This window comes from Eriocheir sinensis, unplaced genomic scaffold (assembly GCF_024679095.1).
Source record: "Eriocheir sinensis breed Jianghai 21 unplaced genomic scaffold, ASM2467909v1 Scaffold165, whole genome shotgun sequence".
Classification (NCBI taxonomy): domain Eukaryota; kingdom Metazoa; phylum Arthropoda; class Malacostraca; order Decapoda; family Varunidae; genus Eriocheir; species Eriocheir sinensis.
In genome coordinates, this window is record NW_026111017.1 from 507574 (window position 1) to 522557 (window position 14984).

General features: G+C 41.8%; 1 protein-coding gene across 1 annotated transcript in view; it reads right to left on the minus strand.

The window, feature by feature from the left end:
- Positions 1-438: 438 nt before the first annotated feature.
- Positions 439-14984, minus strand: part of LOC126990444 (GTP-binding protein Di-Ras2-like) — a 109363-nt gene continuing 94817 nt past the window's right edge. The window contains exon 4 of the mRNA XM_050849052.1: positions 439-4420. Within this exon, the coding sequence (XP_050705009.1) occupies positions 4280-4420 (141 nt within the window). The 3' untranslated portion in view covers positions 439-4279. The remainder of the gene's footprint in view (positions 4421-14984) is intronic.

Below are 14984 nucleotides of genomic sequence, written 5' to 3' on the forward strand. Positions count from 1 at the left end.
AAATAAAATGACCTGAGCACAAATTACTTTTTTCAATAATGCACAAACTCATTACCTTTGACGCGACGCTGAATTCATGTCTCATACATATTATATTATTACTTCCCGACATGGTGAAAGTTCAAACCGTATATTCTCTCTCTCTCTCTCTCTCTCTCTCTCTCTCTCTCTCTCTCTCTCTCTCTCTCTCTCTCTCTCTCTCTCTCTCTCTCTCTCTCTCTCTCTCTCGCTCTCTCTCTCTCTCTCTGTCATGTAGGTAGGAACAATGCCTCGAATGAATTATATTTCCATTATTAACTGTCTTGTTTCAATATATATTCTCCTCCTCATCTTCCTCTTGTTCCTCCTGCTCCCAGTTCTCTACTTTCATCTTCTCGCTCGACATCACATTTCACTCAACATATAAGTTAACTCTCTCTCTCTCTCTCTCTCTCTCTCTCTCTCTCTCTCTCTCTCTCTCTCTCTCTCTCTCTCTCTCTCTCTCTCTCTCTCTCTCTCTCTCTCTCTCTCTCTCTCTCTCACACACACACACACACACACAAACTCGACATTCTTAGCTTCTTTTACTACTACTACTACTTCTACTACTACTACTACTACTACTACTACTACCACATCCCTTTCTTCATATTACTATTCTTCTACTACCATTACTACTATTTTGCTCTTTCAACTTCCTCTTCCCCTGATTCTCGCTCTCACTCACTCCCCTTCGTTTTTCCTTTCTATACACACACACACACACACACACACACACACACGCATCGCTACGAACATTAAAATTTCCTTCACCTAGTGGCATTAAATTAGAGCGGAGTGATGCGACAGAGCAACAGGAACACGCGAACAAAGGGACTCTTGTGTGCATGGCGAAGCGGAAGAAAAAAAAATACGATGCTATGCGGAATAAAAAATAAAATAATAAATCACTACATTACAGCCAGTACAGAGAACACACACACACACACACACACACACACACACACACACACACACACAGACCAACACACTGGAATATTGAAAGCGAAACGGATTGGCAGACAGACAGACAGACAGACAGATAAGACAGAACAGAGAAGACGACAGGAAAATACATTCACCATTATTATTATTATTATTAGTTATCGTTATCGTTATTCCGACATTATCTACAGGTAGGCGATGACGACGACGACGACATGGCAAACTAAAGAGTATTTGAGCCTCAGACAGACACCGTTTCTAGGCTTGTGAACGAAATAATAAGTCATCCTTTTATACATGTTCGTGGAATGTGATTTGGCTGGTTTCTTTTTTTTTATCTTCTGTCTTTTTGTTTGTTTGTTTGTTTTTTGTGCACATATATCATCTTTTTATACATGTTAGTAGAATGTGATTTGGCTGTTTTTTTTTTATCTTCTGTCTTTTTGTTTGTTTGTTTGTTTTTTGTGCACATATATCATCTTTTTTTACATGTTAGTAGAATGTGATTTGGCTGGTTTCTTTTTTTTTATCTTCTGTCTTTTTGTGACTACCTAAATCTTGGTCTGGTAAAGAAAATAATCATTTCATCATATATTCTTAGAGTTTGATTTTGCAGTTGTTGTTTTTTTTTATCTCATCTTCTTTCAATTGTTTGTTTCCATGTTTTTTTTTTTTTTGTGTGTGTGTGCGTATATATTTTACTGCTAACTTAAATCTTGGTCTGTTAAAAAAAAGTATCTTGGTACGTTTTTTTAGATTTAATTATAGTTTTTTTAATATCTTCTCATTATTCCAGCTGCTTGTTTCTTTTCCAGGTGTATATACATATATTTTACAGCTAACAGTTAATGCCTGGTCTGTTAAAGAATAAGATACCTTGGTACATTATTTAAACTTGGATATACTTTTTCTTTCTTTTTTTTTGCCTCTTTGCTTTCCAGTTGCATACATAAACAACACATTACTAACTGTTAATTCGAAGACTGTTGAAGAGAAAAATATTATATTGTTATTATCGTGATGGCTGATGTTACTCTTTTGTCTTCTTTTTTAAACTGTTTTTGCGCCTTTGTTTTACCATCACAAACAAACATATATTATTAGTTGATATAATTCTAGACTGCTAATATACAACTTCTTACATTTGTGAAGTTTGGATATAATATTTTCTTTCTCTCTATATATAAGTGTCATTATAAGTGTGATTTATCCTTCTTTTGCATGTTCATTTTTCATTACTTGCCGTTACGAAAAAAAAAAACGCAGAATCCTAAAACGTTTTCAGAGGCATATATTCTTTTACTTCTTGGTACTTTTGTCTTCTACCTGCTCAACATCTTCAGGTAATTGCATGGAGTCACTCAGCTCTTCTCTCCTTTGCCTCACGATACTACCAACGTCAATAGGTTGTACACTGCCGACCTTCGATATTATTCACTCTATCTAAATGTCACGTATTACTTCACTAGACACGGTAAGTATACGATACCGGTCAAACTAAATGAGAAGAAGAATCCATGACACTTTAATAAGGGAAATAAATACCCTCCACTGAAGTAGCAAAAATGACCAAGATATAACAAAATATATGCGTAAGTGAAACCACCTTTATAATCACACAGTTTTCTCTTTCTCATCTCTATATCTTATCTTTTTAATTATATGCTTGGGTGTATATTGCATTCGCCTCACCCGCGTACAAATATTTCAAGACTTGCCGTGCTGCTCTCTCTTGCGGTGCCGACGGAGACAGAGGAAAAATATATATTAGTGTGCGAGACAACAGCGTATGTATAAGTAGATGGTGCGGTGCGGGGGAGACTACGTAAGGCGATCGAGATTAATGTTGCCTGGTTTCGCTTTTCCTCCATTTTCTGCTCGGCTCCACCTCAACGCACCTTCTCCGGAAAACGTATTTCTTCCCTTAATTTCCTTTATCTTCTCATCTCTTTCGTTCGGCTTCTTGGAAACTCCTCGCAAGCTTTTCAGTATATATCATTTTCCTCTATATTTTCTTTTATCTTTAATATTCTGTCTAGTCTGGAAAATGACTCTGCTTTTTTTTTATTTATCTCTTCTTTCATCTTTATACTTTGAAACTGGTCTTTTGTTTTTCTCTTTTGCTTCACCTTTATATTTGGGAATTGTGACTTTGTATGCTGAATATTTCACGTCATTTACTTCCTTTTTATGCTCTTGGCTGGAGACGGCTGAGTGATGTAACAAATTATGTTTTTCCTTTACTGTGAACATGACGATACTTTTTATTAGCCGCTTAATAATGTTCTTCGTTTCTCTTTTAATGATTTCTTCGTAGGGCAAGTCGGTCATGTAATTGAATGTTTCCACTTTCTAGTCACACGAACTTACTCTAATATACAGGACTTCGAGGAATACACAAGAAGAACAACAATTGTACCATGTCTCGCCCCAGCAACAGACCCTTTCTCCCTTTCTCCAAGACCGAGACCAAGAACCTTAACTCACTCGAGGCAGCTAAGGTTCTCGAGACGTGGCCTGACTTACCCTTAACTCACATCCACGACGGAGATATTATATAGACAAATCGGTGAACAAAAGAATAGTCATATACCTGCAACATCGTAAGAAAGGATTGAGATCATGCCTTCTGTCATTTTCCTTTTTCCTTTCTTTCTTTTAGCGAGTTAATAAAAAAGGAAAAATAGATATGTAAAAGTCAATGGTCCACTCTCAAAGTCTGTAACCCTGTACACACACACTGGGATCACTCCCTTCATTACTCCTTTCCTGCCTTCTTTTCTTCCTAGCTCCTCTATTTGACATGACCTCAAAACATGAACCCTTTCTCATCTTCCTCCCAAAAACAACCAGCCACTGTTCACTGTACACTAGCATCATCACAACCACCACAGTCAGTCAGTCAGTCACTCATTATCAGCATCAGTGATGATCCATATCAGCCACTATTTGTGCACTATAGGACAAGGACTTTACCAAAGTCTTCCACCTTTCTCTGGTGTTATCACTCGCTAAGTATTCTCCAACAAGGAGTTTGAAAGCTCTCCACAGCAGGAATCTTCTCTTCATCTTCTCGCCTTATGTTAATTCTTCTTTTCTTCCATGCCTACCTTATAGGCTTGCCTTATCCTCCCTCTTGCCCTCTGGCCAACCTGTATTACCTCCTCTTCTTACGTTAATGCCGGGTCTTCTCGCCTCTCTCTCTGTCCACTCAAACGGTACACGTACCAACACACGATAATGCGGAACGCCAGCAGAGAAACCTCCTTTTGCATCGACGCTCCGGCAGCCACGGACCTCCTCACGCCACAGTAGGTTAGGACAGACTGCACTCATCAGGCTGGGCGTCTCTCACTTGCTGCTTAGCCTTCTTGGACGACCGGCGGATGAGCGAGCGACTTCGGGGCTTGTTTCTGGAGAAGGCTGAAGGAGGGGTGGACCCGCTGGCGCCTCCGTTCTGCAATGAGTCAGAGGAGAAGGAAAAGGTTGAAAGTCACTGGAGTAGGAACGAAGGTGTGGTTGGTGCTGGTGCTGGTGGTGGTAGTGGTTATTGCTGGTGGTGGTGGTGGTGGTTGTGATGGTAACAGTGAGGGAAGCGATGTGATTTAGAAGGAATTAATATCTGCATGGTTATACTGTTTGTGTACATACCAATGCCTCCTTTGTTCTCTCGCTCTATGCCGTGTTTATGAGAGAGAGAGAGAGAGAGAGAGAGAGAAATTTCCGGGATCGCTATCAACCGAAAACAAAATATGACTGCAATGTTATTTTCCAATTTCGTGACTGATTACACACACACACACACACACACACACACACACACACACACACACACAAACACACACACACACACACACACACACACACACTAATATGATGCCTCGGTAACCAACATTACTTCCTGACAGAAAATATTTATCTGTTGATGTTGTTATTGTTGTTGTTGTTGTTGTTGTTGTTGTCAGGGCTGATGACATTTTTGTTCTTCCTGTCCTTTGCAATTCATATGTTTTTCTTTTCCTTTTTCTTGTGCTTGTTCTTATTCGTTCTCCAAATCTTCCTCCTCCTCCTTCATTTCCTGATGCTAATTGATTATCCTGTCATTGTTAAGTTATGACAGCATATCCATCTAAACTGTGTGTGTGTGTGTGTGTGTGTGTGTGTGTGTGTGTGTGTGTGTGTGTGTGTGTGTGTGTGTGTGTGTGTGTGTGTGTGTATGCGAGCGCGCGTGCAGGAACGAATTTTAAAACACTGATGTGAAAAATTAAGAGAGTTAAGTGAATGTCATCTCTCTCTCTCTCTCTCTCTCTCTCTCTCTCTCTCTCTCTCTCTCTCTCTCTCTCTCTCTCTCTCTCTCTCTCTCTCTCTCTCTCTCTCTCTCTCTCTCTCTCTCTCTCTCTCTCCCCAGCACATTAAAGATTATCGAACCGCGCTAACTTAACCTTTTTATCTCCCTTCACTTCGGTCACTCTCACTCACTATCGTTCGCCAGAGGTCCCCTGCGTATTGATCACTCTCAGGGAAAGAATATTATTGAAAGTGAAAATGAAAATAAAAAAACGGTTCTGAAATAGCTACTCGAAAGTCGACAATAACAACAACATCAAAAAGGAAAAGAATAGTAGTAGTAGTAGTAGTAGTAGTAGTAGTAGAAGCAGAAGTAGTAGTAGTAGTAGTAGTAGTAGTAGTGCAGTAATGGCAGCAGCAGCAGTAGTAGTAGTAGTAGTAGTAGTAGTAGTAGCACCGTCAGTTATCCACAATATGCTAGTATATAACAACAACATTTCAATTTCGTAGGCAAAGTTTAAATCAGCTATTATGGAGTCGACGTAACAAATTGGGTAAACTTTAACTTCAACAACACAAAGTCTCAGTAAATCTCCTGCCACATTTAACACCAGCAGAATGATCAGCACAAGGTTTGCAGCATGATTTCCACTTATTGCAATTCACTTCCCGATCCCTACAAGACAAAAAGTGTGTCACGGGCGTGGCGTTGCCTAGTGTGTGACGCGGTAAACTCTACGGACTCGGCAAGCCACGTTAACATTACTCCTCGGTTTCCACGATGAGCAATGTGAATACCCAGATGCATTAGGCCATACCATAACCACCTAGGCACCGGAAAGCACTTAATCTGAATAGACTTTACATATATACCTCAATCCCTGTCTCACTCTCTCTCTACCTAGCAATTTATACTCCTCCCCTCTTTCTTCCTTCTGGCTCTCTATACCTCCCATTCTCCTCCTCAATCTCTTTCGTGGGTTGCTAATAGGACGGATCAGCTTTGTCAATTCGGCGTAACAATCGTTCTCGGCGCTGGCAAACAAGCGGGAGTGACAGCAAACAACGTAAGTGAATGTAAACAGGAGTCGGTGGCGCTCTCTTCCGCTAAGTTTTGACAAAGGCTGGTTAAGAGGAGGAGAGAGAGAGAGAGAGAGAGAGAGAGAGAGAGAGAGAGAGAGAGAGAGAGAGAGAGAGAGAGCAGCTCAATCTTTTTTCTCTATTTTTCTTTGGTTTAATCTTTCCTCTGCTTACTGATGCTTCACTTCCTCTCGTTTTCTGTTTGTGTCTGTTTGTTTACTTCTTTTTAGGGGAATTATCTGTTTACCTGCCTGACTACATAATCATTTGCCGGTTTACTGAAACACACACACACACACACACACACACACACACACACACACACACACACACACACACACACACACACACACACATCAACACACACAAAGGGAATCCCACAAAAGGAGAGAAGCTCAAAAAGTTTTAATTAAATATCTTTTACAAGACAATATTTAAAAAGAAAAATATGTGTAAGAAACCCAAGCAAAGAAGGCGCGAACCTCTTTATCGGAGGCCGAGGGGGATCCAATCCTCTTGGGTCCTCTTAAGTGTAATTAGCGGACTTTGTGTTCGGCCTAATGAAAAAAACGGGCTTGTGGCGGCCCAGGGAAGAGGAACAGTAGCTAGGCTTTTTTTCTTTATTATCTTCTTACTTTTTTATTCCTCTTCCACTTTCCCTTTTTGTTGCATTATTTTTCTCCTCTTTATTATCATTCTAATTCTCATTCTTATCATCATCATTATTATCATCATCAAGGTGTCATTATCATAGTCATCATCATCACCGTCACCATTGGTCATATCGAGTTTCAGGGATACTAGATTCATTACCATCTTTACCACCATCATCATCATCATCATCATCACAAATATCATCATCATTGTTACCACCACAACCACCATTACTGCACTCATCACCATCATCACCACCATCATACCTACCACCACAACCTACATCACACTTCACTATCTCTCCCCTTCTACTTCTCTCCTCTCTCCCTCCCTCGGTCTTTTCAATTGTTTCTCCTTCATAATCCTATTCTAACAACTTCCAACATTTTGCCAAGTTCGCTAATCCCCTTATAACTTTCACCGATGCTTTCATGAGCCTTCCAACCCTCTATCTCACCATCCACCAGCCAGCCAGCCAACCACACAACCTCATACGGATTAAGGCGCTCACCAACCTGTACTCATCCTTATAAAGACATATCCATCAGTTCGTACTCATCCTTGATATTAGGACTCACATTCAGTAAGGAAATCTACTCAGTATAATGAAGAGGAGGCGATGGTGGTGGTAGTAGTAGTAGTAGTAGTAGTAGTAGTAGTAGTAGTAGTAGGAGGAGGAGGAGGAGGAGGAGGAGGAGGAGGAGGAATGGTGAATCATTTATTTTCAATCACATTCTATAAAAAAAATATTGAGTTTACCCTCGTCAGATATCTCAGTTAGTAAATCAGTCACACCACCACCACCACCATCACCAGTTAGACTGTTAGACAGTCAACCACCTCAGCCAGTCAGCCAGACACACGACCACTACCACCCCCACCAGTAAGTCAGTCAGTCAGTCAGTCCCCACCACCACCATCATTCGCTATTACCACGACCACCTGTCAGCCACTTGAGCTTACAGGTGCTTATATCAGCTTATTAAAATATTATCTCATCGTATTGCTTGATCTAAAACATTATAATATACTTAGGCTATCTACACAAATACAGCCTCTCCGACTTATTATAATGGGCTATACTTGTGTTACAAGCTACAAGTGCTTACAAAAAAACATTATCTCTTTTCGTTCTGCTTTATCTAAAATTAAGTGTTTTTTAGGCTATCAACACACGTGTAGTTTCTCCGATTTGCTAAGTAAGTTACACTTGTGTTACATTCTACAAATGGTTACAAAAAGAACACTTGGTGCCAATGGTTTTAGATAAAGATCCGAACCACAGTCGCAGGCCATGTGCCAAGTGGAGGGGTTGGTGCAAAGTGTCAGTGACCAGCGACACTCATGTGTAGAAGTCAATGACGAGCGACACTTGTGTGTATTAGTCACTCATTTACTTCCTCTAGAATATTAGTAAGCTTTCCTAATTAGTGCATCATTATTTAAGACAGTAAAGAATCAATACACGTTCTAACAAACCACATAAGTGCCAACGTTCGCCTAAACATTGGCGTGGTGGGTGGCGACACATACAAACGCCATCACAAGTTACTCGCGGCCGTCGGGCGGCGCCACTGTTCCCGGTACTGATTCCCAAGAGGCGGGCGCGAGTGTCCTCACTTTACTGTCCACACTCTTTGGTAGTAGTGTAAATGGCAGACTGTGCTGCTGCTGATGATGATTAGAATAAACTAATATCAAGGTAATGCGTTAAACAAACTGTCATTAAACATTTCTCTCAAGTTGTATATTTTTTTCCCTGATGATTACTAATTACAATCGTGCGTACAAACTGGAGAGCATACACTTTCCAATTCTTCCCAAATTTGTTCCTCTTTTAACCTTTTCCCACATTATTTTTCCCCCAGGGCGAAGGAGGCCCCCTGACGATAATTACTTTTACGCTTTTCACAGGATGACCCCCCCTTCTCTCTCTCTCTCTCTCTCTCTCTCTCTCTCTCTCTCTCTCTCTCTCTCTCTCTCTCTCTCTCTCTCTCTCTCTCTCTCTCTCTCTCTCTCTCTCTCTCTCTCTCTCTTCTTTTTCTTACCTTGTTTACTTAATTTCTTCCCAAGCACGAAAAAGGACACATGTCAATCACTCTTCCTCCTCCTCCTATTCCTCCTCCTCCTCCTCCTCATCCTCCTTATATTCCTCGTTAATCTCTTTCTCATGAGAATCTTGAGTAAAAGTTGGAAGGTTAATCAAGGTAGGAAGTCTCTCTCTCTCTCTCTCTCTCTCTCTCTCTCTCTCTCTCTCTCTCTCTCTCTCTCTCTCTCTCTCTCTCTCTCTCTCTCTCTCTCTCTCTCTCTCTCTCTCTCTCTCTCTCTCTCTCTCTCTCTCTCTCTCTCTCTCTCTCTCTCTCTCTCTCTCTCTCTCTCTCTCTCTCTCTCTCTCTCTCTCTCTCTCTCTCTCTCTCTCTCTCTCTCTCTCTCCGGCAAAATACCTTAGGCTGTTGCAAATTCTGAACGCGAACATTTTCTAGTTAATCAAACCATCAGATGGCCAATGAATGTTGATGTGGACGAGGGAGGAAAGGGAGGAAACATCGAATGAAAGGGAGGAGAGGGAAGGAAGGGAGGGAAGGGAAGAAGCGCCGGAGGGAAGGGGGAAGGAAGGAAACCAGAGGAAACAAGGGAGGAAAGGGCGGAGAGAGGGAAGAAGGGACGTAATGGAGGTGAGGGTAGAGAGAGGGAGGAAAGGAGGGAAGGGAGGAGACACTGGAGGAAAGGACAGGGAAGAGAGGAAGAGTAGAAGGGAGGAAAAGCAAGAGGAAAAGGAGGAGAGAGGGAGGAAGGGACGAAAATGGAGGGAAGTATAGAGATAGGGAGGGAGGAAAGAAAGGAAACACCGGAGGAAAGGGAGGAGAACGGAAGAAAGGAGGAAACGGAGGAAAAGGCGAAGAGTGGGGGAAGAAGGAAAACGGGTGGAGGAGCAAACGCAGGGAGCAAAGGGTAACAGGAGGAATCGAGGTATAATATTTTGATCAATTTACACACCCCTTAACCGTCCTTCACTTCATCTTATCCCTCCTACATCCCCTTACCCTTATTTACATCACCTTATTGCCCCCTTAACCATTTCTCTTTACCCCCCTTCACATCCCTGTACCACTTATCTCCATTACATCACGTTTTAAAAATCCTCCATATATAACACGCGTTTAAAAGCCTTCAAACAACTATACTAACACACACACACACCTAACCGGCATTATCACTCATCCATTACAGACTCAAATAAAGTCTAACAATCTTCCTTTTCACTGCATTTCTACCCCCCTATGAGTTCGCGTCTATATTGCAAGCGCTTCCTTCCCTGGCCATTCCTTTGATATCGTTTCAGCTAAATAAGTCAACCAGAAACCGTTCCCTATGAGTTTTCTATGCGCCACTTTGATGAGAGAAAGTGGTAGTAGTAGTAGTAGTAGTAGTAGTAGTAGTAGTAGTAGTAGTAGTAGTAGTAGTAGTAGTCGTAGTAGTCGTAGTAGTAGTAGTAGTAGTTGTAGTAGTAGTAGTGGTAGTAGCAGTAGTAGTAGTAGTAGCAGTAGTAGTAGTATAGTAGTGTAGTAGTAGTAGTAGTGGTAGTAGTAATAGTAGTGGTAGTAGTAGTAGCAGCAGTAGTAGTAATAGTGGTAGTGGGAACAGATAGGCCAAGAAAAATAAGTAAGTGGAAGAGAAGTTTGTGGAATTTCACAACACCCAAAAAAGTTTAAAAGCTGACGATGATTTATTTTTTTAGTTGTTAATTACGGACTTTCATCTTATTCATCTCCGCCTGTCTCCTGAACCGCAGTAAAAAAAAACGCACAAGTACCTCAGTTTTACGCTAGATTACCTTACGTGTTATGAGAGAACGCGAGGTAAACACTCCGATGTAGTATTCTTCCCAGCACATGACTCTCTTACTTATATACACGGCCACACGGAATCCCTCACCACCTATACGTCTTTTCAAGGCAAATACCACTGCTTAAATCACGGCGAACTCCCATTCCGCGGTCTCTTGAGGATATCAACCCACGCGTGAAACGAGAGATACACGAGCCGTACTTTGAAGAGCAGTGATGTTAGGGGATGAGGCTTGAAAAGAGTGTAGGCGTGGTAGGCTTAACCCGGTAGCAGCGACGGGGCAAATTTGTGGCCTTACCGTGTACCAGGGACGGGCCATATTTATGCCATGATATACAGTAAACCCCTAAAATATAGATGATGCATAAACTGATCACAAATGCGTTGAAATATATTATGAAACGGTTTGCGTGAGTGATGATTTTTTCTCATTTTCCTCGCTTAGAGTGGCCTTTAAGAAACATGATCCCCGCAGCTACCGGGTTAAGGCTCACATTCTCAAACATTTCTGGCCTCACACACCCACGTTTGATAAGACTTTAGCAGAGGATGCGGTCATTTGCGTGAGTAGCTTTACGAGTCTAGGAATAATTTAACAAGGCTTCTGTACCATGATTGCGGCAAAACACTCATGGGAACCCGACGTATCTTCTTTGTGGCCTTGTGAAATGGTTATCATGAGCGTTGAAAGTATTTGATAAGGCTTTCCTAGTGGTTATGAGTATTTCCATGGCTTTTGTAATGGTTGTGAGTGTTTCCGTGGCTTTTGTAATGGTTGTGAGTGTTTCCGTGGCTTTTGTAATGGTTGTGAGTGTTTCCGTGGCTTTTGTAATGGTTGTGAGTGTTTCCGTGGCTTTTGTAATGGTTGTGAGTGTTTCCATGGCTTTTGTAATGGTTGTGAGTGTTTCCGTGGCTTTTGTAATGGTTGTGAGTGTTTCCATGGCTTTTGTAATGGTTGTTAGTGTTTTCATGGCTTTTGTAATGGTTGTGAGTGTTTCCGTGGCTTTTGTAATGGTTGTGAGTGTTTCCATGGCTTTTGTAATGGGTGTGAGTGTTTCCGTGGCTTTTTTAATGGTTGTGAGTGTTTCCGTGGCTTTTGTAATGGTTGTGAGTGTTTCCGTGGATAGTTTTTTTTTTTACGTTTTTGCCTATGGCTCCGGTAGGCTTTCTTCATAGGGCCTGATGGTCGGCCCCAGCCCGTTGTGGCGCAGGCAAGCATTTATTTTATAGTGGCGCCAACTTGCATTGGCTCATGCTGCCCCCCGGAGCTCATCTTTGATCCTAGAATCTAGAGTCCGGGTTGATAGGTGGTGTTCTGGACAGCATGTGGGTAGTTTTAGGCTACTCGGCGGTGACTGAAAAATCCCAGCTTGTGGCACCGGGTGGGGCGCAAACCCGCGTCGTCCTGAACGCGACGCCGTCACGCTATCCACTCAGTCACCGCCCTCTGTGGCCTTTGGAAATGATTGTTGTAAAAGTCCACATTCTCAATCATGTCGGGGCTTACACCCACATTTGTCAAGACTTCCGTAGAGGTTCTTGTGGGTGTTTCCATGGGGGGGTTAGTTTTATAAGTCTAATGATAGATTGACAAGCCGTCTGTACCATATATGCAAAAACCACCCTTAACAACCCCACGCATCTCCTCTATGGCCTTTAGAATTTCATGTTGAGTAGAAAACGTCTGAAAATACTGTTCTATAAGATGTGTCGCAACGGGCAGCCTGAGACCCGTTTTCTATTCTCTTTAGTCTCTTTCACGGGTGACTAATCAATACTTTTTGGCTTGCTTCTTACCATCTGCCGCCTCTTGCTAGGGCCCACAGGGAGATTTGCAATGTGTTTGATGTAAGGGCGTGTGGGTGTTCTCTCTCTCTCTCTCTCTCTCTCTCTCTCTCTCTCTCTCTCTCTCTCTCTCTCTCTCTCTCTCTCTCTCTCTCTCTCTCTCTCTCTCTCTCTCTCTCTCTCTCTCTCTCTCGGCAAACACCAACGTTACATGAATACAATCTTATCGAATGGTTATTTTTCTTCTTTCTTTTTCCTCCTTAAACGTTTTCTACTTTACTGATAAGCTAGGAGGAGGAGGAGGAGGAGGTGGAGGAGGAGGAGGGAAGTTCTTTCTAACTTTTTTTATCCTTCTTTAACTTATTTACCATCCCTTTTACCCTCGTTTCTCTTCTCTTCTTTTAATATTTTCCTGTTTCCATAATGATAAAGGAGGAGGAGGAGGAGGAGGAGGAGGAGAGGGAAGAGGAGGAAGAAGTAAGGATAAGGAGTCGTATCTCTCTCTCTCTCTCTCTCTCTCTCTCTCTCTCTCTCTCTCTCTCTCTCTCTCTCTCTCTCTCTCTCTCTCTCTCTCTCTCTCTCTCTCTCTCTCTCTCTCTCGTTTTCCTTTCTCTCTCTCCCTCCTTTAGACTCTAGGCAAACAGAGAGAACAAACACAAGGGGTGACTAAACTAAACTCACACACACACACACACACACACACACACACACACACACACACACACACACACACACACTTAAACACGTTCTACTTCCCTTCCAAATCCAATCTTCATCTTCCTCCTCCTCAATTTTTTTTCTTCCTCTGTCTTCCCTCTCCTTGTCTCCCCTTCTCCTTCTCCAATGATCTATACCTTGTTCGTTCTTTTCCTTTTTCATTTGCTTCTCTGTCTCCCCCTCACTACCTCCTCCTCCTCCTCCTCCTCTCCCACGTGCAGGAGGTGATAAGATGAGGCGTGACTCGGAGGGACAAAGGATGTAATCAGATGCCATAATTGAATGACTCCTGGCGGGACAGAGTGACAGGTGAGGGAGTCCGGAAGGGGTGTGGCTGCGGGGGTGTGGCGAGGGACGGGTGTGAGAGGGGTGTGGCCAAAAGTGGTAAGGGTGAAGGAATTGTGACTTACGAGGTGTGGTTGAGTGTTGTAGATTGGACTGAGATGTGGCTGAAAGAAGGAGTTTATGGAGATGTGGTTGATTGTAGGTTAAGAGAGAGAGGGTGGCAAGGTGTGGCTCAGGAAAGAGTAGTTATGTATTTAAAGGGCGTGTGGCAAAAAGATTATATGGCTTCTTGAGGAGTGTGGCTACTGTGGCTAGGAAAAGGTAAGACTATAGTGAATGGGTGTGGCTGTACGAGTGTGGCTAAAAAAAAAAAAAAAAACTAACGATAAAAGTGATTAAGAAAAGATAAAAAACGAGAAATAGAAGCATCACAAAAGCTAGAGGGTTGATGCTAAAGAAGAAAAAAGACAAACAAAGATGAAGAAAAAAAAAGACAGACAAGAGAGATAAAATAAACGACAGATATGAAGAAGAACTTGTAAGAAAATAAGAACAAAAAGATCAAGTATTTTTCCATTGTCAGGTAAAATGTAGAAAGGTAAGTCATTAGAGAGGAAAAATACGATACTAACGAGAGAGAGAGAGAGAGAGAGAGTTGAAAAAATTAATATCAAAGCACAGGACGAAATATGGAAATGAAACAAGAGAAAAAGAATTGGATGAGGAAAAAAAAGATGAGAAGGAGGAGGAGGAGGAGAACGTAAAGGAGGAGGAGGAGGAGAAGAATGACGAAGAGAAGTCTTATGATGGTTATGACCTTTCCTCCCTTTCCCATCTCCCTTCTCTCCCTCTCCTCTTCCTCTCCTTTCCTCTCCTCTTCCTCCTCCTCCTCCTCCTCCTCTCCCTCATCCCGTTGCCAAGGAGAAATATTGGAGGATAGGTTACTGGGACGACGTTACACTGCGTTATCGTTATTATCATTGTTATTACTATCATCATCATCATTATCATCATTATTATTATTCACACAACTACCATCACCACCGTAACCACTACCACTATTATTATTATTATTATTATTATTATTACTATTATTATTATCATTATTATTATTTTTATGACGTGGAAGGTTAGAAGAGTCGATTTTCCTTGCAACGTGACCTCGACCCGTATTAGAGAGAGAGAGAGAAAACACATACATCAAAAAAAAAAACAGGAGAAAAGCTGAAGGATGAGGAGAAAGAGGAAGAACATAAGATACCATATAAAAAAATATAGCAAAGAGAAAAAATAAACAAAAATAGAGATAATATGAGAAACGAGGAGAGAGAGAGAGAGGGAGGGAGAGCAGGCTATATTGTCCC